Genomic DNA, 21,874 nt, shown 5'->3' with positions numbered 1-21,874 from the left:
GCTCATTGCAGCCTCGACCTACTGGGCTCAATGTATCCTCCTGCCTCAGCCTCCCAAGTAGTTGGGACCAGAGGCATGTGCCACCACACCCAGCTAATTTTTTTTTTTTTTGAAATGGAGTCCCACTCTGGCGCCCAGGCTGGAGTGCAGTGGCGTGATCTCGGCTCACTGCAACCTCTGTCTCCCGGGTTCAAGCAATTCTCCAGACTCAGGTTCCCGAGTAGCTGGGATTATAGGTGCTACCACCACGGCCAGCTAATTTTTGTTATTTTAGTAAAGACAGGGTTTCACCATGCTGGCCAGGCTGGTTTCAAACTCCTGACCTCTGGTGATCCTCCCAAAGTGCCGGGATTACAGTTGTGAGCCACTAGGCCCAGCCCTTTCTGCTCAATTTTGCTGTAAACCCAAACTGCCCTAAAAAGCAAAGTCCGTGTTTGTTTGTTTGTTTACAGACAGGGCCTCCCTCTGTTGCCCAGGAGTGCAGTGGCGTGATCATAGCTCACTGTAACTTCTGACACCTGCGCTCACGTGATGTGCCTGCCTCAGACTCCCAAAGTGTTGGGATTATAGGCATGAGCCACTGTGCCCAGCCCTTTTTCTTTTTTTCTTTTTCTCTCTGTCTCGCTCCTCCCTCCCTCCCTTTCTTTCTTCGTCTTTTTTTTTTTATTTTAGAAATAAAATATGCTATGTTGCCGAGGCTTGTCTTGAACTCCTGGCTTCTAGGCATCCTCCTGTCTTGGGCTCCCAAGTAGCTGGGATTATGGGCATGAGCCACAGTGCCTGGCCGTGGATGAATTTTCATAAAGTGAACCCACCCATGTACCCAGACTGAGGGACAGAAGTTTACCAGATTCTAGAATCCCACCTTGTGCCCCTCCTGGTCATGGCCTCCCCCCACCCCCACCCCAGGGTCCCCACTTGTTTGACTATTTATTTATTAATTGAGGTGGAGTCTGGCTCTGTCGCCCAGGCTGGACTGCAGTGGCACAATCTCGGCTCACTGCAACCTCCACCTCTCAGGTTCAAGCGATTTTCATGCCTCGGCCTCCCGAGTAGCTGGGATTACAGGTGTGCACCATCATGCCGGGACAAGTTTTGTGTTTTTAGTAGAGACGGGGTTTCACCATGTTGGCCGGGCTGGTCGTGAACTCCTGAGCTCAAGTGATCCGCCCTCCCAGGCCTCCCAAAGTGCTGGGGTTACAGGCATGAGCCACTGTGCCTGGCCTTGACTTTTTAAAAACAGCTTAACTGAGTCATAATTTACACACCATACAGTTCACCCATTGACAGCACACAATGCAATGATTTTTAGTGTATTCACAGACTTGTGCAACTATTGCCACCATCAATTTCATCACATTTTCACCATCTCAAAAAGAAACCCCTGTACCTTTTAAGTATCAACTGTCTAGCCCCCACCCCCACCCCCAGCCTCTGGCAACCCTTAATCTACTTCCTGTCTCTAGAGATTTGCCCATTCAGAACATTTCATACAGATGGAATCACACAATGTGCGGCCTTTGTCTGGCTTCTTTCTCTTAGCATATTTTCAAGGTTCGTCTGTGTTGTAGCATGCGTCAAGATTTCATTCCTGTTGATGAGTGAACAGTTGTCTACTGTATAGATACACAACATTTTGTTTATCCTTTCATCACTTGATGGACATCTGAGTTGTTTCCACCTTTTGGCTACTATGAGTAATACTGCTAGAAACTTTACTCTGTCACCCAGGCTGGAGTGCAGCAGTGCAGTCACGGATCACAGCAGCCTCCATCTCCTGGGCTCAAGGGATCCTCCCACCTCAGCCTCCCCAGTAGCTGGGACTACAGGTGGGTGCTACTACTCTGGCTAATTAAAAATTTTTTTTTTTTTTTTTGTAGAGAAGGGGTCCTACTATGTTGTCCAGGCTGGTCATAAACTCCTGGGCTTAAGAGATCCTCCTGTCTCGGTCTCCCAAAGTGCTGGGATTACAGGCATGAGCCACCCCGCCCAGCCCAACAAGTAAATTATTTATTTATTTATTTATTTTTTGAGATGGAGTCTTGCTCTGTCGCCCAGGCTGGAGTGCAGTGACACTATCTCGGCTCACTGCAAGCTCTGCCTCCCGGGTTCACGCCATTCTCCTGCCTCAGCCTCCCGAGTAGCTGGGACTACAGGTGCCCGCCACCGCGCCCGGCTAATTTTTGGTATTTTTAGTAGAGATGGGCTTTCCCCGTGGTCTCGATCTCCTGACCTCGTGATCCGCCCGCCTCGGCCTCCCAAAGTGCTGGGATTACAGGCGTGAGCCACCGCGCCCGGCCTATTTATTTAACTATTTTTTTTCCCCCGAGACGGAGACTCGCTGTCGCCCAGGCTGGAGTGCAGTGGCATGATCCTGGCTCACTGCAACCTCCACCTCCCGGGTTCAAGTGATTCTCCTGCCTCAGTCTCCCAAGGAACTGGGATTACAGGCACCCGCCACCAAGCCCGGCTAATTTTTGGATTTTTCGTAGACACGGGGTTTCGCCATGTTGGCCAGGCTTGTCTCCAACTCCTGAGCTCAAATGATCGGCCCGCCTCGGCCTCCCAAAGAGCTGGAATTACAGGCGTGAGCCACTGCGCCCGGCCTCAAGTAAATTTTTGTGTGGACAAACATTTTTATTTCTCTTTGGCGCGCAGACACCTAGGAGTGGAGTTGCTGGGCCTTATGGAGACTCCAGGGCTCGTGGTTTGAGGAGCCGCCGGGCTTTTTCCACAGCAGCTGCGCGGTTGTTCCCACCAGCCGTCTAGGGCGGTTCCTTGCCTGGCTTGAACCAATTGGTTTCGCTGCTGGGCCTTTTCCCCAGTGGCCCCAATAGGGGCTGCAGAGTGAGGCAGGCACCGTCCTCACCGCCCCCTCCGGGGGCCCTGTTGTCCCGGGCGAGCTCCGGGGACCTCTCTGCTTCCCCGCGCCCCTTAAATATCAACCTGACCCTGGTCCCGGGATCTGGGCTCGGCTTCAGGGGCTGCTCTCGCCTGGCCGTGCCCATGGGCTGGTCGCCTGTCTGTGCCTCAGTTTCCTCTCCTGCAAAACCGAGGTAACATTTTTTACCTCTAAAAACAGAGGACTCAAGGAATGCTAGAAATGAAACAAGAGAGGAGAACAAAACCAAAATCCCCAACGGGAAAATAAAACCCTGTTTTTCTGGTGTGTGTGTGCGTGTGTATTTTTTCTTTCCCTTTTCCTCCTTTCTGTTTTTTGCTTGTTTTCTTCTGTCTCTCTTTTCATTCCTTTATTTCCTTTCTGCTAAAAGTGACGCGCCCCGGGCTTATACAGATTCTAGAGCCAAAGGCAGGTGGGAGCCGCACCTGGCGCGCGTGGCGAGGGGAAGGAACTGCACGGGGGCAGGGACACAGTTCCCCCACTTTGCAGGGGCGTTTTCTGCTGGTGGGTACAGCCTAGCCCCGCCCCTGCCTCCACGCCCCGCGCTCTGCGTTCCGCTCTCCCGCCAGTCTGAGGCGCGAACACAAAGGTCTTGTCCGGGCCACTCCCACCCCGCCCGCCCCTACCGTCCCGGAATCCCTCCCGCAGCCCCATTGGCCGGGAGCTCCTGGGGGCGGGGATCGGCGCCCCTCCCCCTCGGGCCACGCCCCCTCTCCAGCTCCGCGCTCCCAGTCCGAGCGAAGCGGCTGGCGGAGCAGAACGGATCGCAGGGTAGGGAGCTCTTCTCGGGGACCCCAGGATGGGCGCCCCTGGCCCGAGGCCCCGGGAGCCGCAGGGGTGGGGCCTCGGCCTCCTCTGCCTCCATCGTCCCCCATCCTGCAGGGTCTTCTAGCTCGGCAGAGGAGGGCTCCGGGCTGGGTTTCTCCGGGCCTGTTTGGGGAACGCGGGTTGCTCCTCCCCAGGGGAAGGGGTGGGTGTGGCAACAGCGGCAAGGATTCTAGGCGGACGTCGGGTAGTACTTCCCGCCTGGCCACCTGTTCTCTGCGTGCAGGGGAAGCTCTCCCCGCCCTCCCCGCCGCTTTTGCCTTTGGGCAGGAGCCCTGGAGGGGGGACTCGCGGGGCGGTGGGGCGAGGGGCGAGGGGCGGGGGGCGTCGCACGCGGGAAGCAGAGCCACCCCCCGCCGGGCCTGGCCGCGCCAGCTGTGGCTCGAGGTTTGGGACCGCGGCCAGGCCCGGCGGGGGAGGTGGGGAGCCGTCCTGGCGCCGCGCGATTAGCCGCATCTGGGGGAGGAGGAGCCGCCGGGCGCGCTCGGCCCGGGTGTTTGCGCCCGGATGGGGGTGGGGGTGCCCTAGGCGCTGGAGAAAACTTCACCCGCGCCCACAGGCCCCCTTTCCGCAGGCTGCGCTGGCGGTCGAGGTTTGCAGGCCGGAAGTGAAGCGTTCTTTTTTGATTTTTAAAAAGGAAGCCTCCGGCCCTACGGTTTTCTGGGGTTGGAGTGGATGTGTGTGCTGGGGAAGGCGGAGACGTCCCGCTCCAGGCAGGGCCTCGGGTCTTATAGGTGGGGAAATCTCTGCCAAATAGTACGCCTCTCGGAGCCTCAGTTTCCCCATCTGCAGACTGGGCTCTGACTTCTGGCATAAGAGGGTGAGAGTAAAAGGTGGCAGCTAGCCCCGTGCCGGGAGACACGTAAGCTACTGTTTCTTAACTTGCTGTTTTGATATTTCTCAGTCTCTCTGTGCCCAGTCTTGCCCCTGTCATCTGCTCGCCACTCTGAAGCCAGAGGGAACTTATAAAAACAATCCGCTTAGATCTACCCCCCGCTGAAAATCGTCCACCGAAGTCCCATTGTCGTCTAAGTCCCCGACTTCTCAGCAGGGCTTCCTGTTATCTTCCGCCACTACCTTCTCCAGCCTCTCTCTGACTCTGTTCTGCCTCCCTTCGGGCCTTTGGCCCTCCTCTGGGCTCGGGGTCCTCCTTGGAGACCCCACCGCCTCTCTGCACTCCCTGGGTGGCCTTGGTGATGACCGTGAGTTCTCGATGCTGGTCCCTTCAGGGCAAGAAAGAGGCGCAGAGCCCGGCTGGGAGTAGATGCTTTGAATGAGCTGAGCTAGGCCCAGCGTGGGCCCATGGGGTGGGGTTGAGGGTGGTTGACGGTGGGTCCCCTAGGTAGGGGAACGGTCTTTGTTCCACCGAGTGGCAAAGCCAGCGCATTTGGTTTGTGTTCCATCAGCAGGGGCAGGAATGGGAGGGAAGGTGATTTCAGATGGACCCGTGCCTGACAGTTCCACCATCATCCGCACAACTATTGTTGACTGAGCCCGCCGTGCGCTTGGCATTTTCGCGGCACCATCTGCACAGCGTCCGAGCCCTGCGACGCAGCACCGTTCCTGTCCCCTTTGACAGATGCGGAAACTCGGGTGGGGCGGTGAAATCGCCTGGCAGGGGTCACAGAGTGAGTGGGGAGCAGTCAGGGCTGAATCTCAGGTCTGAGCCAAAGCCCCCCGAGAATGGAGGGAAGGATGGAAGGATTGAGTGGGGGAGGAGTGTAGAGTAGGGTTCTTGTTGAGAAGGAGGGCTTGGGCTTCCCGCCGGAGGGGCAGTCCAGGCTGAGAACTGGGGCGGGCGCAGGGTCCCAGGTGGGTGGTGGCGGTGGGGTGACCGTCTCCCTGCTGGGTGGGGTCGCCCGTCCGGTCGAGGCCGTCCAGGGCTGCTAATGGGGGCACAGGCAGCGGCAATGTTGGAGGCCCCCTTGGGTTCCCGGCACACTCCTCGCGTTTCCGGCCTCTTCCCAGCACTCAGGGGCTCCTGAGGGCGGAAGAGCTATTCCCAGCTTGGCGGGGCCTGGGAGGGGGCTCTGGGCGGACGTGGGCGCCGGGCTGCACCTTCCCTGCCCGCCTGTTTGCACTTCTCTGTGACTGTTGGCTTCAGGTCCTGAGCCAGCGGAGGGCTGGCTCCGGCCTGGCTGCTCCCTCCCCTTTGCCTCCCGTCCCTCGCCCTGGACACTCCAACCCCCATCCCTTCCTGTCCCTCCCCCTCCTCTCTCTGCTCCTCCCTCGCCAGACCCTCCGCTCTCCCCGGAACAATGGAGGGGAATGTGGCTAGGCCAGCCTGACGCTGCTGCGTCAACCTCTGGCTCGTTCTCGGCCTCTGTCGCTTCCAGGGACCCTTCTATCTGGGCTCAGCTGACCCGCCCCGCCTCTCGGCCCACGTGCCGGCGGTTCTCCCAGGCTGGGGCTCAGCTGCGCTGGAGACTGGGATGGGTCAGCTCAGTGTCTCTGTCTGTTTACTAAGGAGGAACCCAGGTGCACTAAGGTTAACCTCGCTACTCTTCTAGAGCCTCACCCCGATCCCTGCTCCATTTCCCTTCCACCTCTTGCACTGGTAAGCCTTGGTCTGTGAGATGGGCCGGTGTACCCGGGCTACTGCCGTGTTCCCTGGGTCAGGGACAGCTGCCTCACTGGGAGCGCCTTAGAAATGTAGACTCTTGGCCAGGAATCTCGAGCCTGTAATCCCAGCACTTTGGGAGGCCGAGGTGGGAGAATCTCTTGAGCCTGGGAGGTCGAGACCAGCCTGGACAACATAGTGAGATCTTGTCTCTAAAAAAATTAAAAAATTAGCCGGGTGTGGTAGCACACGCCTGTAGTCCCAGCTACTTGGGAGGCTGAAGTGAGAGGATCCCTTGAGCCCAGGAGGTTGAGGCTGCAGTGAGCCATGATTGCGCCACCAAACTCCAGCCTGGGTAACAAAGCAAGACCCTGTCTCAAAAAAAAAATAAAAAAGAAATAAAGGATCTCAGGCCCCACCCCACACCTGCTGAATGGCAATCTGCATTTGAACAAGATCCCCAGAGATTCCTGACTGCATTAAAGTAGGAAGTAGAATCACTGGCTTAACTCTGTGCCTTGGTTTTCTCATCTGTAAAACAAGGCTGCTAAAAGTGCCTCCCCTGTTGGGGTGACGTTTAGATGCATGTGGCTGATGTTTGTAAACCCCCAACAGGGCCTGACACGGAAGTCTGTGGACAGTGGCTGTAGGGTGTATGAAAGCAGTACAGCCTGCCCCATCCCCATAGTGTGGGCCACTATCCACCCACCACACCTGCCAGCAGTGGGCTGGCCCCGGGCTGGAAGCTGCCCCAACAGCATGCCCAACCCTGGCCTTCCCCAGCCAGCATCCCATGGAAGGCTCAAGACACCCTCATTTTGCAGAGCAGGCTTGGAGAGGTTCTTGCTTTGCCAAGAATGAGGTGTCTGACTTGAACTCTTATCCCCCTGCCTTCTGTCACCCTGTCTTCAATAAAGGGGCTGAAGCTATTAAGAATGGAGTCTCTGGCTGGGCACGGTGGCTCATGCCTGTAATCCCAGCACTTTGGGAGGCTGAAGCGGGTAAATCATCTGAGGTCAGGGGTCTGAGACCAGATTGGCTAAAATGGTGAAACCCCGTCTCTACTAAAAATACAGCAATTAGCTGGGTGTGGTGGTACATGCCTGTAGTCACAGCTACTCGGGAGGCTAAGGCAGGAGAACTGCTTGAACCTGGGGGGCGGGGGCTGCAGTGAGCCGAGATCGTGCCACTGCACTCCATCCTGGGCAACAGAGGGAGACTCTGTCTCACAAAAACAAAAATGAATGGAGTCTCCTTCCATGAGCGCTCTCTCACTAGAGTGTAAATGACTGATAGCGCTGCTAAAGCCCTCCTTGCAGTAAGCACAGGGCTGCTTGGCTCCCATTGATGTGGGTGGTGGGTTTTCTTTTTTTTTTTTTTAAAAGACGGAGTCTCGCTCTTTTGCCCAGGCCGGACCGCAGTGCAGTGGCGCTATCTCGGCTCACTGCAAGCTTCGCCTCCCTGGTTCACACCATTCTCCTGCCTCAGCCTCCTGAGTAGCTGGGATTACAGCCACCTGCCATTGCACCCGGCTCATTTTTTGTATTTTTAGTAGAGACGGGGTTTCACCGTGTTAGCCAAGATGGTCTGGATCTCCTGACCTCGTGATCCGCCCGTCTCGGCCTCCCAAAGTGCTGGGATTACAGGCGTGAGTCACCGCTCCCGGCCGGGTGGTGGGTTTTCAGGCCAGGAGGGCAGGAAGTTGGGGAGTGGGTAACAGGGGGGCTGCATGATTGGGCCGTAAGTCTCCAGACATGGGGGTAGGCTGAGCAGGGGCTAGGAAAGCCAGAGTCTTGGTACCCAGCTGAACTCCAGAACCATCCAGGAGGAGCTGCAGAGCCTACAGAAAATTCCCAGGCTATTTTGGGCCGAGGCCCCCTTCTCCCAGCTGACACACCAGTCCCTGGGGCAGTCAGAGTGGGCGTGGCTTCCTGCCCCCACCACCCTGGGCTCCCTCCCTTGGCCGGGCACTCATCAGAGCCTGGGGGCTGACTGGGGAAGGGGGTGCATGGCCAGCTGGGCACCTCCTGGTGCAGCCTCTCCCCCTTACCCTGCTGGGTTTTTCTCCGTAGCATTTCTGCTGTCTGACTTACTCTGTATTTCACCAGGGTCTTTGTTAGCCAGGCGACCCTGGGCAAGTTACTTGACTCTTTGTGTCTCTGTTCTCCCATTAGTGAAATGGGGATAGAATGAGCTGAGCTGTGTGAAGTGTTGTAAAGTAGTAAGCAGAATGGCCCCACGACACTGCTGTGGTGATGGTAGTCATGGTCTGTCCCACTCCCTTATCTGTTGGTTCAATAGGAAGTGGCAGAGTGCATCAAGGTCCCCTGTGGCAGCACAGGTGCCCAGCGTGCTGTGAGGCGAGGTGAGGCTCCCCGGTCCATGGACGTGTGCGTACAGATGGCAACAAGTTCATGCATGCATACACATGTGTATGTGCTCAGATGCAAAGACAGCCATGTGTGGGCACATATGTATGTGTACACATGCCTGTACACACAACACAGACATACAGATGTGCATACACCTACGTACAGGTGTACAAACGAGCACACATGTACACGCAGCCCGGCAGTCATGACATACCCTGGGCGTGACATTTGGTCCAGGTTTGTTGCAGGCCAGAAGCTCATCCCCCGTCTGGCCCGAAGCTTCCAGCCGGCCTGAGCGGCGGATCTGTTTGCAGCCTTCCTCCCTCCCCTAGCTGTGGGGAGCTGAAGGCTGGTCACAGAGGGCGGGCCATGTCTTCTGCTGGGGACACTCCAAGGCCATGCCTGGTATTGCTGGGAGAGCAGTGGCTGGCTGGAAGCTGGGACCGTGCTGGTGGGCGGGGCTGCTGTGTGCCCCCATGCTTGTGTATGTGTGTATCGTGGAGGGGACACAGCAGTGGCTGGCCAGGGCCTCAGAGCTGGCTTCTGCATGCCTGGCTACCCGCCCCCCAGTTGTTTTCTTTCCAGCTGGACTTTGCCTGGCCCTCCCCCGCACTGAGGCCATTCACTCCTCTCTGCTGGGCCTACTGGGGAGTGGGTAGCCCTTGGCCAGGCCTACTCTGGCCACCCCAGCTGGGCTCCAGTCCAGATGGGCCATGAGAGGCTGGAGAAAGCTCCTGGGTCTCCCAGGGGGCACTGCCCCCGCCCCTAGTCAAGTCTGCTCCGTGCCTCAGTTTCTTCCACTATCAGGTGAGCAGGAATGTAGCCACCTCCTGCTGGGCTGGGCACGGTGCTGAGTGCACACCAATGCAGTGGCAGCCAGCTGGGGCTTTGGGTCCTAATGCTGGCAAAGAATGAGGCTTGGAAACCGGGTGTGGTGGCTCACGCCTGTAATCCCAGCACTTTGGGAGACCAAGGTGGGCCGATCACTTGAGCCCAGGAGTTTAAGACCAGCCTGGGCAACATATTGAAACACTGTCTCTACAAAAAATACAAAAAACGAGCTGGTTGTGGTGGCACGTGGCCGTAGTCCCACAACCCACGAGGCTAGGGTGGGCGGATCACCTGAGCCCAGGAGGTTGAGAGGCTTCAGTGAGCCATGATCGTGCCACTGCATTCCAGCCTAGGTGACCAAGTGAGATCCTATCTGGAAAAAAAAAAAAAAAAGCCAGCCTTGCGGCCATTCCTGGAGACCCTGCTCTGTGCCAGCACCTGTGCTGGGCCTTTGGGACACAGAGGGGCCCTGTGCTGCCCTCAGACTCCTCACCCCTACAGGCCATGGGCTTCCAGTGGCATCTCTGAAGGATTGGGTGCACTTGGGGTGTTGAGGGGGCTAGGGTGGAGAAAGGGGGCCCCCATTTTGCGTCTGTGCCATTCACCCAGGGGAAAATGGGTGTGACAAATGGAAGATGCAAGGAGGATGACGATGGTGACAATGACAGTGATGATGATGATGACGCAGCATGATTCCTGAGCGGGCCCTGCCCTTTCCACCGCCTCTCCTGCCTCCCATTCCTAGTCCCCCACCCACCACATGGTTTCCCCATTGGCCTCGGTCCCACCCGGGCCCTTGCCAACCTCAGGGCCTTTGCACAGGCTGTTCCCCATACCTGGAACAGCCTCCCTCCGTTTTCCAAATGGCTACCCCTTTCTTGCTGTTCAGGGTCCTGCGGGCACCCTGATTAGCATGTGTACTCCCACCCTTCTCCCCCTATCCCCTTCTGTCTGTTTCTTTACAGCCCTTTTGGGATCTGTAATGATCTGGTTTATGTTTATTTAACTGTTTATTCTCTGGCTTCAAGTTCAGCCCTTTGTCTCTGGGGCCTTAAACAGGGCTTGGTATTGGGTCTGTCTGTTTCTTTACAGCCCTTTTGGGATCTGTAATGATCTGGTTTATGTTTATTTAACTGTTTATTCTCTGGCTTCAAGTTCAGCCCTTTGTCTCTGGGGCCTTAAACAGGGCTTGGTATTGGGTCTGTCTGTTTCTTTACAGCCCTTTTGGGATCTGTAATGATCTGGTTTATGTTTATTTAACTGTTTATTCTCTGGCTTCAAGTTCAGCCCTTTGTCTCTGGGGCCTTAAACAGGGTTTGGTATTGGGTCTGTCTGTTTCTTTACAGCCCTTTTGGGATCTGTAATGATCTGGTTTATGTTTATTTAACTGTTTATTCTCTGGCTTCAAGTTCAGCCCTTTGTCTCTGGGGCCTTAAACAGGGCTCAGTATTGGGCACGTATCTGTTGAGTGACTTTATGATGACAATTATAAGAACAGTCATAGCTGGCAATTACTGCTCACTGGACCTGGACGGACAGTGTGTCCAGTGCTTAGTGTGTATTATTTTGTTTTCACTTCAGCCTGATGGTGTGAAATCGGGACTATAATAATTCCCATTTTCCAGATGTGGAAACTGAGGCCCAGAGAGATTAAGTAACTTGTACCAGACCACACAGCAGGCAAGGGGTAGAAGTCAGTTATGCTTCATTAGCCGGGCGTGGTGGCGGGCACCTGTAACCCCTGCTACTTGGGAGGCTGAGGCAGGAGAATCGCTTGAACCCGGAAGGTGGAGGTTGCAGTGAGCCGAGATTGTGCCGTTGCACTCTAGCCTGGGCGACAGAGCGGGACTTCATCTCAAATTAAAAAAAAAAAAAGGAAGTCAGCTATGCTTGACTCCAAGAGAAAGGAGGGAGGGAGACTTTGGATAGAACAAGGCAGGGCAGTGCCTCTCACCGTGGAGTTGCCAGGCCACTGTTCCCATCTGCTGTCCTGGGAGGCCTGGACAGGGCCCTCCACTCCCAGGGCTAGCCTCTTTCCTGGAACTCTGGGCGTTGAACATTCTAGGACTCTGTGACCTGTGCTGGTGGGTCATGCGGGGCCCTGGCCCCCAGGCCAGCAGCTGGGGCCTTTTCGAGGTGGGGGCTCCCTGGACTCAGGGTCCTCCTTGGCCGCGGCTGTAGCTGAGAGAAGGGACAGGAGGTAGGATGCCACCTCCTCCAGAAGGCCAGCCAGCCACCTCCTTCCCAGCCTGACAGAACTGAGGCCCGACAGGGGAGAGTGGAGCGATGTCAGGGGAGAGGTTCTGACATTTCAGGGATGGGGCATCCCCTTCCCTCCAAGCAGGGCCTGGTTCTTGGGTGGTTATGGTTGAAGGCGGTTCGGGGGTTATGGTGTGATTTCTGGGTGATGTAGGTTGAAGACTCCTATAAATGAGGGCACCGGGGTGGCAAACTGAGGTTGAGGGTTGTGAGAGCTTCAGTTCTTTCCACAAGCAGCTGGAAACCTGGATTTTGAGGAAACCCCCTGGGATGTTTAAGATAGTTCAGGCCGGGCGTGACGGTTCATGCCTGTAATCCTGGCACTTGGGGAGGAAGAGGTGGGAGAATCCGCTGAGCCCAGGAGTTTGAGATCAGCCTGGGCAACATAGTGATACCCTGTCTCTATAAAAAAAAAAAAAATTAGGCATGGAGGTAGAGGCTACAGTGAATTGTCATTATGCCACTGCACTCCAGCCTGGGTGACAGTGAGACACTGTCTCAAAAAAAAAAAGTTATTTATTTTTTTTGAGACGGAATCTCACTGTTTCACCCAGGCGGGAGTGCTGTGGCGTAATGTCGGCTCATTGCAACCCACAGCTCCCTGGTTCAAGCAATTCTCCAGCTTTAGCCTCTCGAGTAGCTGGGATGACAGGCACCCACCACCATGCCCAGCTAATTTTGTATTTTTAGTAGAGATGGGGTTTCGCCATGTTGGCCAGGCTCGTCTCAAACTCCTGACCTCAGGTGATCCACCTGCCTCGGCCTCTCAAAATGCTGGGATTACAGGCGTGAGCCAACCAGCCTGGCCCATGCTTCAAATCTAAATTTGAAAACCCCATGGGACCTGAGTCAAACCTATCCAGGGCTACTGCTGTCCCTCCTGGCTGTGTGGCGTTGAGTGGCCTCCTGAGTTAGGCTTCTCCCTACTTCATCTCGTACCCCCATCACCAGCCCTGCGCAGGTGCCAAGTGATGCCCACCCAGCTGCCCCACTTTGCATATTCGGAAACTGAGCCCAGAGAAGGGAAAGGACTTACCCAAGGGCCTCCGACTGCCGGACTGTTTCTCTTCCCTCTGAACCTCGAGCTGAGACCACGTTAGAGCCGACACCTTCGTATTCAGTGTTCAGTGTTTATTGTGTACAGCGAGTGTCCTACTCTTGAAAAATTGTTAAAAGCACAGCAGCAGCTAAGGAATTCCCTCCCTCCAGCCCTCCAGCTGGGTTTACGGGTGCATACTAGGGGTCACAGAAGGAATCTGATTTTATAACAGCAGCGGCGACCAGGCTGTGTGGAAATTCACTGGGCCTGATGGAGCTGGATGGAGATGGATGCAGCCTTGGAAATTCTCCCTTTCCCTTTGGGTCCTTTGGGCTCCCCCAGCAGGCCCCCCAGTCCTGGGTGCAGGCTTGTTAGAGCTGCTCAGGGATTGAAACGTGGCACCTGAGCTCTCTCTGCGATGTGTTCCACAGTTCCCTGGAGGAGGACGCTGCGTGAGGGTCAGTTTTTGCCCCTGCCTCCCTGTGGTGTCTGGCTCACAGCAGCGTCAGGGAGGGTCCGTGGAGTGGCTGAGTTTGGATCTAGGTGGCTGGCATTAAAATCTCCCTGGCGCTGGGTTTTTTTTTTTTGAGACAGTCTTGCTCTGTTGCCCAGGCTGGAGTGCAGTGGTGCAATCTCAGCTCATTGGAACCTCCGCCTCCTAGGTTCAAGCAATTCTCATGCCTCAGCCTCCAAGTAGATGGGATTACAGGTGCCTGCCACCATCCCCAACTAATTTTTGTATTCGTATTAGAGACTGGGTTTCCCCATGTTGACCAGGCTAGTCTCGAACTCCTGACCTCAAGTGACCCACCCGCCTTGGCCTCCCAGAGTGCTGGGATTGCAGGTGTGAGCCACTGCGCCTGGCCCCTGGCTTTGGGTTTCCTGCTCAGCTTCCTCACCTGCCTCCTTCCCTCCCACAAATACTATGTGTCCCAAGTGTGCTGGGGTCCATGCCTTGTGCTGGGGACACAGGGGACCGATGCCATCCTGGTCATGGGGGAAGATTTGGCATTTTCATGAAGAGCTATGACCGAGGGGGCCCCACGGTTGCTTCAGGAGCCCAGAAGAGGCACCTGACCCCGCCAGGTGTGCTCCCAGACAAGGTGACAATGGTGTTGAGGTGACTGAGAGGAATCAGCCTTAGGTACTGGACATGGGGGTAAGCACTGGGCCCCTACCTCGCAAGGCATGAGTCCCTGAGAGCCTCTTCTCCTTCCAGGTCAGCCATGTCATCTGAGCCTCCCCCACCACCACAGCCCCCCACCCAGCAAGCTTCAGTCGGGCTGCTGGACACCCCTCGGACCCGCGAGCGCTCACCATCCCCTCTGCGGGGCAACGTGGTCCCAAGCCCACTGCCCACTCGCCGGACGAGGACCTTCTCAGCGTGAGTCTGGAGCGGGTTAGGGATGCATTCTCAGATGGATCTCTTGCCTGAGGCCAGAGATTCACTGTGTATCTGGCCATTTTTGGGCCTATGTCCCGGACTGTCAAATAGGCAGACCTGGGGCTGGGCCTTGGGCTGAGGGTGAAGAAACTGGGAAGGTGCCTTGTAAATTCAGGGTACTGCCCAGCCCAAAGAACCTGTTACCAGCTGGGAGTGGCAATGGGTGGGCAATTGCTGGGGTCAGAATCGCTGGGCTTCAACCACACACGAGAGTCTGTTTCCCTGTAACTGTGAATGCTGCAGCTGCAAAATGGGCACAGTACCAGGGCTGCAGAGGACCCACACGATGCCTGGCAAATGCAGGTCTTAGGCCCTGTGAGTGGAGGATGCTCGTGTTATTAATAATTAATCATTAGTTTCTGGAGGGATGCTCAGTGATGTTTTAGTTCAACTCCCTCTTTCCAGGTGGGAAAACAGGCCCAAGAAAATTTGCCAGGGTCATCCAAAGAGTCCTTTTCACCAGCGTCTGTGTGAGCGGCTCTCAGGGTTGTGCAGTCCTCAGCCTGTGTGACTGTACATGGCGGTCCTGGCCGGGGCTTGATGGGGCACAGCTATGGGCAGGGGCTGGAATGAGCTTCATGTGCCCAGGAGTGCTGGTGGCTGTCCTGGAGCGCTGATGGGGCCCCTCACATTGCCCCCTCTCTGTCAGGACCGTGCGGGCTTCACAGGGCCCCGTCTACAAAGGAGTCTGCAAATGCTTCTGCCGGTCCAAGGGCCACGGCTTCATTACCCCAGCTGATGGCGGCCCCGACATCTTCCTGCACATTTCTGAGTGAGTCAGCGGCAGGTCTGGGCGGCCTGGCTGGGGTGGGCGCTTCCTTGGCCCTGTGGAGGTGGGGATGGTGTGTGACTGTGATGGGTGCTGGCTGTGAGGACGAATGGCCGGGCCTGTGTGACTCTGCCTTTGGCTGGTGCTCCAACTGTGCTCCTGTGTGTGTGTTGGGTTGGGGCTGTGAGACTATACGGAGCTGTGTTGGGTGACACGGTACCTGTGATTGTGCCTGGGTGTGTCTTTGTGAATGGGTGTGTAAGGTTTTGTGAGTGCTGGGCGCGGTGGACCACGCCTGTAATCCCAGCACTTTGGGAGGCCGAGGCCGGCGGATCACGAGGTCAGGAGATCAAGACCATCCTGGGTAACACGGTGAAACCCTGTGTCTACTTAAAAAAATACAAAAAAAAATTAGCTGAGCGCAGTGGCGGGTGCCTGTAGTCCCAGCTACTCGGGAGGCTGAGGCAGGAGAATGGCGTGAACCTGAGAGGCGGAGGTTGCAGTAAGCTGAGATCGTGCCACTGCACTCCAGCCTGGGAGACAAGAGCAAGACTCCATCTCAAGAAAAAAAAAAAAGTTAGCACGGTGTGGTGACAGGTGCATGTAATCCTAGCTACTTGGGAGGCTGAGGCAGGAGAATCGCTTGAACCCGGGAGGTAGAGGTTGCACTGAGCCGAGATCTTGCCATTGCATTCAGCCTGGGTGACAAGGGTAAAACTCCATCTCAAAAAAAAAAAAAAAAAAAAAAAAAAAAAAGGTTGGGCATGGTGGCTCACACCTGTAATGCCAGCACTTTGGGAGGCGGGCAGATCACCTGAGGTCAGGAGTTCAAGACCAGCCTGGCCAACATGGTGAAATCCTGTCATTACAAAAATACAAAAAAAAAAAAAAAAAAAAAAAAAAAGCCAGTAATGATAGTGGGTGCGTATAATCCCAGCTACTTTGGAGGCTAAGGCAGGAGACTCACTTGAACCCAGGAGGCGGAGGTTATGGTGAGCCGAGATCACACCATTGCACTCCAGCCTGGACGACAAGAGCAAAACTCCATCTCAAAAAAAAAAAAAAAAAAAATACAGAGAGATCTGCCCAAGATCACATAGCCAGAAAGCGATGGAAATGGATCTGGGGGTGCCTGGCTATGCTTGTGGGAGACAGGGTGGCGTCAGCTGTGCATGGCGTGTGCGCGCGCACGAGGTCTGTGTGTGTGTGAGCAGCAAGGACTGCTGGGGTGAGTCTGAGTGCCCATTATATCTGGCCAAGGATACCCCATGAGGCTGGGAATCCCTGTTTGGCCTGGGGACCAGTCCAGCTTCCTGCCCTCCTTTGGGGGAGGTGGACTGGTAAGGCTGGGGGCTGCCCTGCCCCTTTGCTCCAGGAAGGAAGTTTGGGGTGGGCCCCTTTCTCCTGCTGCACGCTCACTGACGTCCTTCCTTCCTGAGTGTCTGAAAGCCCTTGGGGAGCCTGGGGTGGGGCACACACATCCTAGGGCTGGGCTGGAAGGCACCCAGCCCCCCATGCTTCACCTCTGATCCTCTGGGCAGCCTTTAGACGGGAGGACCCTCGATCAGCACCCCTCTCTCTACCTGCTTCTTTGGCCTAAGCACCCCAAGTCTTTTACTTCAGGCAGGGGCAGACAGAGTCCTACTCCGCACAGCACACCTGCAAACACGGAAACCACATTTCTGAAAAGAGGAGCCCACTGCAATGGGGGAGTTACCCCTCCCTTGCCCATGCTTACATATCAGATCGGCAGGCAGGAGAAAAATGCCAAGGTGACGCATTTCACATATGAATGCATACATGGATGTGTGAGTGTGTTTCCATACTGCCTCGTCCCAGAAAGGATTTTGAATCAGTAAGGAAAACATAGAGGTTGGGGCAAAGAAATACTTAGGAAGATGGAAATACTGTGATGTCTGGTTCTGCTGCTGGAAGTGTGCTGCTGATTTATTTCTGAGCTCCCTCGTGACCAGATCGAAGACGGAAACACTCTTCACCATACGCTTCTCCAGTTACTAGGGGAGCTGGCTGGCCCTGGCATTTAGCATCGGGGGGGGTCTCATCAAGGGGACATCAAGATGCCAGTCTCATGTGAGAGGGTGACTCATGTCCCCTACAAAGTAAGGGAACCTTCCTGGGGGTGGTCACAGGGAGAGGCCCCTCCAGGAACTAGCTTCAAGCACCAAAGGGACCTTCTTGAAGGCTCACTGGGAGTCCAGGCGTGGTGGCTCACGCTTGTAATCCCAGCACTTTGGGAGGCCGAGGCAGGTGGCTCACTTAAGGTCAGGAGTTTGTGATCAGCCTGGGTAACATGGTGAAAACCCCGACTTGACTAAAAATTAGCTGGGTGTGGTGGCACATGCCTATAGTCCCAGATACTTGGCTGAATCACTTGAACTCGGGAGGTGGATGCAGTAAGCTGAGATCACACCACTGCACTCCAGCCTGGGTGACAGAATGAGACTCTGTCTCAAAAAAAGCCTTGCTGGGAAGCTGGGGAATTTGAGAACAAAGACACAATGTGGTTTCTGATACTCCTGGAACCAGGGGCTGCTGTGCTGAGGACCTCAGGAAAGCCCTGGCCAGGCCACCCCTCGACTCCGTGATGGCCTCGTTTCCCTCTGGCTTGGACTGGCTGTCTTTACTCTCCATCCACAAGCCCAGGCTCCCTCCCACATTTCATGTCACCATGTGAGCACCCACATGTGGCTGAGCTCTTTCAGTTCCAGCATCAAAAGTCCCAGGGAAGCAGCTGATTGGGCCAGGGCCTCCTTGGCTAGGACAGAGGCTGGGGGCAGTGTGGCAGCTGCCTCTGGTGGAGGGGCAGTTCTTTGGGAACAGGTTCCCGGTGGTTGGTCAGATGATGCCTGCTTTGGTGGCCCTGTGACCAGAAGGGTGGCTGGTGTCTTGGGGAAGGGAGCCTTGTCTCGGTGTGAGCACTGACTGCTTTATTTATGCCCCCGTAGTGTGGAAGGGGAGTATGTCCCAGTGGAAGGCGACGAGGTCACCTATAAAATGTGCTCCATCCCGCCCAAGAATGAGAAGCTGCAGGCCGTGGAGGTCGTCATCACCCACCTGGCACCAGGCACCAAGCATGAGACCTGGTCCGGACACGTCGTCAGCTCCTAGGAGATGCTGGAAGCACCCCTTGTCCTGTGCTTGTGGGAGACTTTGCGGGGAGGAGGCGGCAGACACTGGAGATGACATTCTTCCACACGAGACGGGGCTTCGGCGGGGCATGGTCCCTTTCAAGTATCTCCTGGAGGAAGGGGTATGGGGGGCAGATGTGGAGTGTTCCTGGCCACCAGCACAGCCTCTGACCATTGCAACCACCTCTCACCATCTGAAGAGCATTAAAAGCATTTAAAAAGGAGAGGTGCCCACTGGTGGCTGAGTGGAGGTTCCAACCCCAGCCCAGGGAGTGGATCAAGGGTGGTATTTCTCCAGCTGCTCAGACACGTGGGCTCAACCCACAGAATCCCTCTTCCTCCTGGAGCTGGAGGCTCCAGATTCCCAGATCTGGCCCACTGGCAGCTGACATGGACCTTGCGTGACTTCCCCAAGGCAAATTTCCACCTAAGTGCCCCTTGCGCCTCTCCTTCGGCCTGGGCAAAGCATTTTCTCATTCTTGGCTTGGTTGGTTCTAGGGGAGCTGGCTTGAAGCAGGTGGGAAAAGGGGGGGGTGGCGGTCTTTGGATTGGATGGATTTTGCCTTTTGGTGCCTTTGCAGTGGCAGGCGGCATAGCTGCCTGTGCGGGGAAGACAGTTTCTCCCAGCACTCCCACCCCGGGGCACAGCAGGCTGGTAGTGGGAGGCTGAACCCCTCTTACAGCCTGACCTTTTCATCTGCCTTCTGGTTGTGTGACCATCACTCAACAGCCATTTCACAGCCCCTGTCATTATGGCGGCCGGGTGGGGGTGGTGGGAAGGGCTTGTGGAGAGGGCAGAGTCTTTGTTTAAAAACTTTGTCCCGATCCATCCAGAAAAGAGTAGGTAGCTTGCATCCTGACAGCCTGGCAAAGTCAAGAAAGTTGAAGGAGAAACATACCTTTGGAGAGGGGGTTTTCTTTAAAACTACTATTAAGAAATGCTTGGGGATTTTTTTTTTCTTATTTTTCGTAACTAAAGCTTTCACCCAGAGCCGGCCCTGTTTGCACCTTGCTGCCGACATTGCAAACTTTTTTTTTTTGCTGGGTGGGAGACTGAGTCTCGCTCTGTCACCTAGGCTGGAGTGCAGTGGCCCGATCTCGGCTTACTGCAACCTCTGCCTCCAGGGTTCCGGCAATTCTGCCTCAGTCTCCTGAGTAGCTGGGATTACAGGTGTGTGCCACCACACCTGGTTAATTTTTGTATTTTTAGTAGAGACCAGGTTTCATCATGTAGGGCAGGATGGTCTTGAACCCCTGACCTCAGGTGATCTGCCCACCTCGGCCTCCCAAAGTGCTGGGATTACAAGTGTGAGTCATCGCTCCCGGCCTGCAAACTTTGTTGTAGGTATTTCTGGTAAACAAATCCTTAGGTTATCTTTGCTGTGGTTTCGGTTTGGCTTTAGTCATGATTTAAAGGTAGAAATAGCTAGGCATTATTTTTTGAAATATATGACCTAGATGTAGTCAAGAATCCACTTGTCAACACAGGGAAGCAAACCTTTTGGAAAATGGCATTTGGGCAGACAGTAAACATTCAGAAAAGAGGTATGATCGCTTGATGCTGGAAGCATGAACAGCTTCATCAGGTACTCAACTCTGATAAGTTTGTCCTTTCAGCCTAAGGGCGGGGAAGGGGGTTGTTTTAAAATAGCAAATACGCATGTTGATTGCCAGTGTGTGGAGAAAAAGGCGGTTCCCACCACAGTTAGGTCCTGGCCATTGTTTCCTCGCCTGCAATGCTCCTTGTAGGTCCTCACCCTCCTCTGCCTTCTGCTGGGTCAAAGGTGGCCTTTTTCTCTCCAGCCTTGAATTGTTCCCTGGTGGCTTCCCAAGGGCCCATCTGCTGGTACAGTCCACACTTCCAAAGCCAAGACCCGAGAGGGCTCTTTCACTGCCCCAAGCCTCTCTCCCACTCTGTCGTCGCCTTGGCATGGGTGGCATTGCTGTGACCCCGTGTGCTGGCTACTCTGGCAGGCTCTGGCCGGCAGTGAGCGGGGGGATTGCATTCTGCTATTCAGGGGTGAGCTTTGGATTCTGTCTTGGCAGAATCCTTTGTCAGCAGCTCTTGCTCTGTCCTTCCTGTTTGGCCACAGCTCTTTCAATCAATCAATGGGTATTCTAGAACTGCAGGATGTCAGAGCTGGAAGGGACGCAATACCAGTTTACAGAAGGGGAAACTCCTGGAGGCTCTTGCAGGGACGGAGGTTTTTGGTGACAGAGCGAGAGCTAGAGTTGAGGATCCCATCAGCCATCTTTCTCCCAATAAAGTTTTGTTTTCTGCAAGGCTATGCGTGCGTTTGTGTGGAGGAAAGCTCACCAAGGTCTTCCTTTTAAGTCGTCAGATAAGGGTGTCTCCCCCAGGTGAGGCTGACACATTCCACTTGGCAGTCTGTTTTTTTAGGGGATGGTGAATAAGAAGATGGGATCATCGTTTTTCTTTAGTCATCATTCTCTAGCATGAGAAAGCTTAGCAGGGAGGAGAATGCGGCTTCCTGGCAATAGAAAATGCCAGTAACTTGGTCAGCGGCCGTCCAGTGCCCTGTTGAAGCTTTCAGGATGTGTGAGTTACACCTCATCCCCATCATCTGTGGGAAGAAAGGACGGGCCTCGGGGCGTACTGTCCACAGTCCCTGGCTCATTCCTGCTATAGAGGTGTTTTTTGTTTTTGAGACAACGTCTCACTTTGTTGCCCTGCAGCCGTAACCTCGTGGGCTCAAGTGATCCTCCTTCAGCCACCTGAGTAACTGGGACTACAGGCATATGCCACTGTGCCTGGCTAATTTTTAAATTTTTTTGTAGAGAGCAACTTGCTACATTGCCCAAGTTGGTCTCGAACTCCTGTACTCAGACCATCCTCCTGCCTCAGCCTCCCACAGTGCTGGGACTACAGGTGTGAGCCGCAGCGCCCGGCCACTGCTATAGACATTTGATGAACGTTTGCTAGGACTGGGCACGGTGGCTCACGCCTGTAATCCCAGCATTTTGAGAGGCCGAAGCAGGTGGATGGCTTGAGCTCAGGAGTTTGAGATCAGCCTGGTCATCATGGCAAAACCTGGTCTCTACCAAAAAAATGCAATTAGCTGGGCATGGTGGCATGAGCCTGTGGTCCCAGTTACTCCAGAGGCTGAGGTGGGAGGATTGCTGGAGCCCAGAAAGTCAAGGCTGCAGTGAGCTGTGACTGCACCACTGCACTCCAGCCTGAGTGACAGCGACACCCAGTCTCAAAAAAAAAAAAAGAAAAAGCTGCTGCTCTTCAGGCATGAAGTCAGGGGCTGGAAGCAGATGAGGCTTGAGGGCCCAGGGCTGGTGGAGAGTCCTAGGACGGAGAGCTTCTCAAGGTCCATAGCAGGGGAGGAAGGGTCTGCTGTTGGGGCAGTGGAAGTGACGGCAGAAGGTGGGCAGGTGTCAGAACTCCTGTTCCTGGTTTCCAGGAGAGCAGTGACGGGCAGGGGCCACTCTACGGGGTCGCTGTGCTCTGCTGGGAAGGCTTTGCTCTGGCCGGTGTCTCCCAAGGGAGGCAGTGATTTTGGGTGGTGCAGAGATGGACACTTGTCAATATTATACAATGATTTCCAAAGCATATTGGGAAAAAACCAGCCCATCAAACCTGTTTAGGAGGGAGAGGCTAACGTAAGCACTTAGCTCAAAACAATGAGATTTGCTGACTTACTATACGGAGTACTGCATGGGTGGCACAAAGAAGGGTTTGGCAAAAGGTGGAGAG

At 55.2% G+C, this 21,874-nt stretch overlaps 1 protein-coding gene across 3 annotated transcripts; it reads left to right on the top strand.

Moving 5' to 3' along the window:
• The first annotated feature begins 3,638 nt into the window (after window positions 1-3,638).
• Window positions 3,639-20,433, top strand: CARHSP1 (calcium regulated heat stable protein 1). 3 transcript variants are annotated; one of them, XM_054455213.2, is made up of 4 exons: window positions 3,639-3,673; window positions 14,008-14,172; window positions 14,882-15,004; window positions 17,968-20,433. In XM_054455213.2, the coding sequence occupies exons 2-4, from the start codon at window positions 14,015-14,017 to the stop codon at window positions 18,128-18,130; spliced, it is 444 nt and encodes a 147-aa protein (XP_054311188.1). In that variant the 5' UTR covers window positions 3,639-3,673; window positions 14,008-14,014; the 3' UTR covers window positions 18,131-20,433. The 3 variants fall into 3 exon arrangements, with proteins under 3 accessions (XP_054311188.1, XP_054311187.1, XP_054311186.1); XM_054455212.2 differs by lacking the exon at window positions 3,639-3,673 and adding an exon at window positions 11,583-11,690; XM_054455211.2 differs by lacking the exon at window positions 3,639-3,673 and adding an exon at window positions 11,583-11,790.
• The last annotated feature ends 1,441 nt before the right edge of the window (window positions 20,434-21,874 follow it).

The sequence above is a fragment of the Pongo pygmaeus genome, chromosome 18 (genome assembly GCF_028885625.2).
Source record: "Pongo pygmaeus isolate AG05252 chromosome 18, NHGRI_mPonPyg2-v2.0_pri, whole genome shotgun sequence".
Taxonomy (NCBI): Eukaryota; Metazoa; Chordata; class Mammalia; order Primates; family Hominidae; genus Pongo; species Pongo pygmaeus.
This window is presented reverse-complemented; position numbering and strand designations above follow the sequence as displayed.

Excerpts from the sequence above, each read along its gene's own strand:
- CARHSP1 (XM_054455211.2), top strand. Across the intron at positions 14,173-14,881 it reads CGGACGAGGACCTTCTCAGC|GACCGTGCGGGCTTCACAGG; the intron begins GTGAGTCTGGAG and ends CCTCTCTGTCAG. Across the intron at positions 15,005-17,967 it reads ATCTTCCTGCACATTTCTGA|TGTGGAAGGGGAGTATGTCC; the intron begins GTGAGTCAGCGG and ends ATGCCCCCGTAG.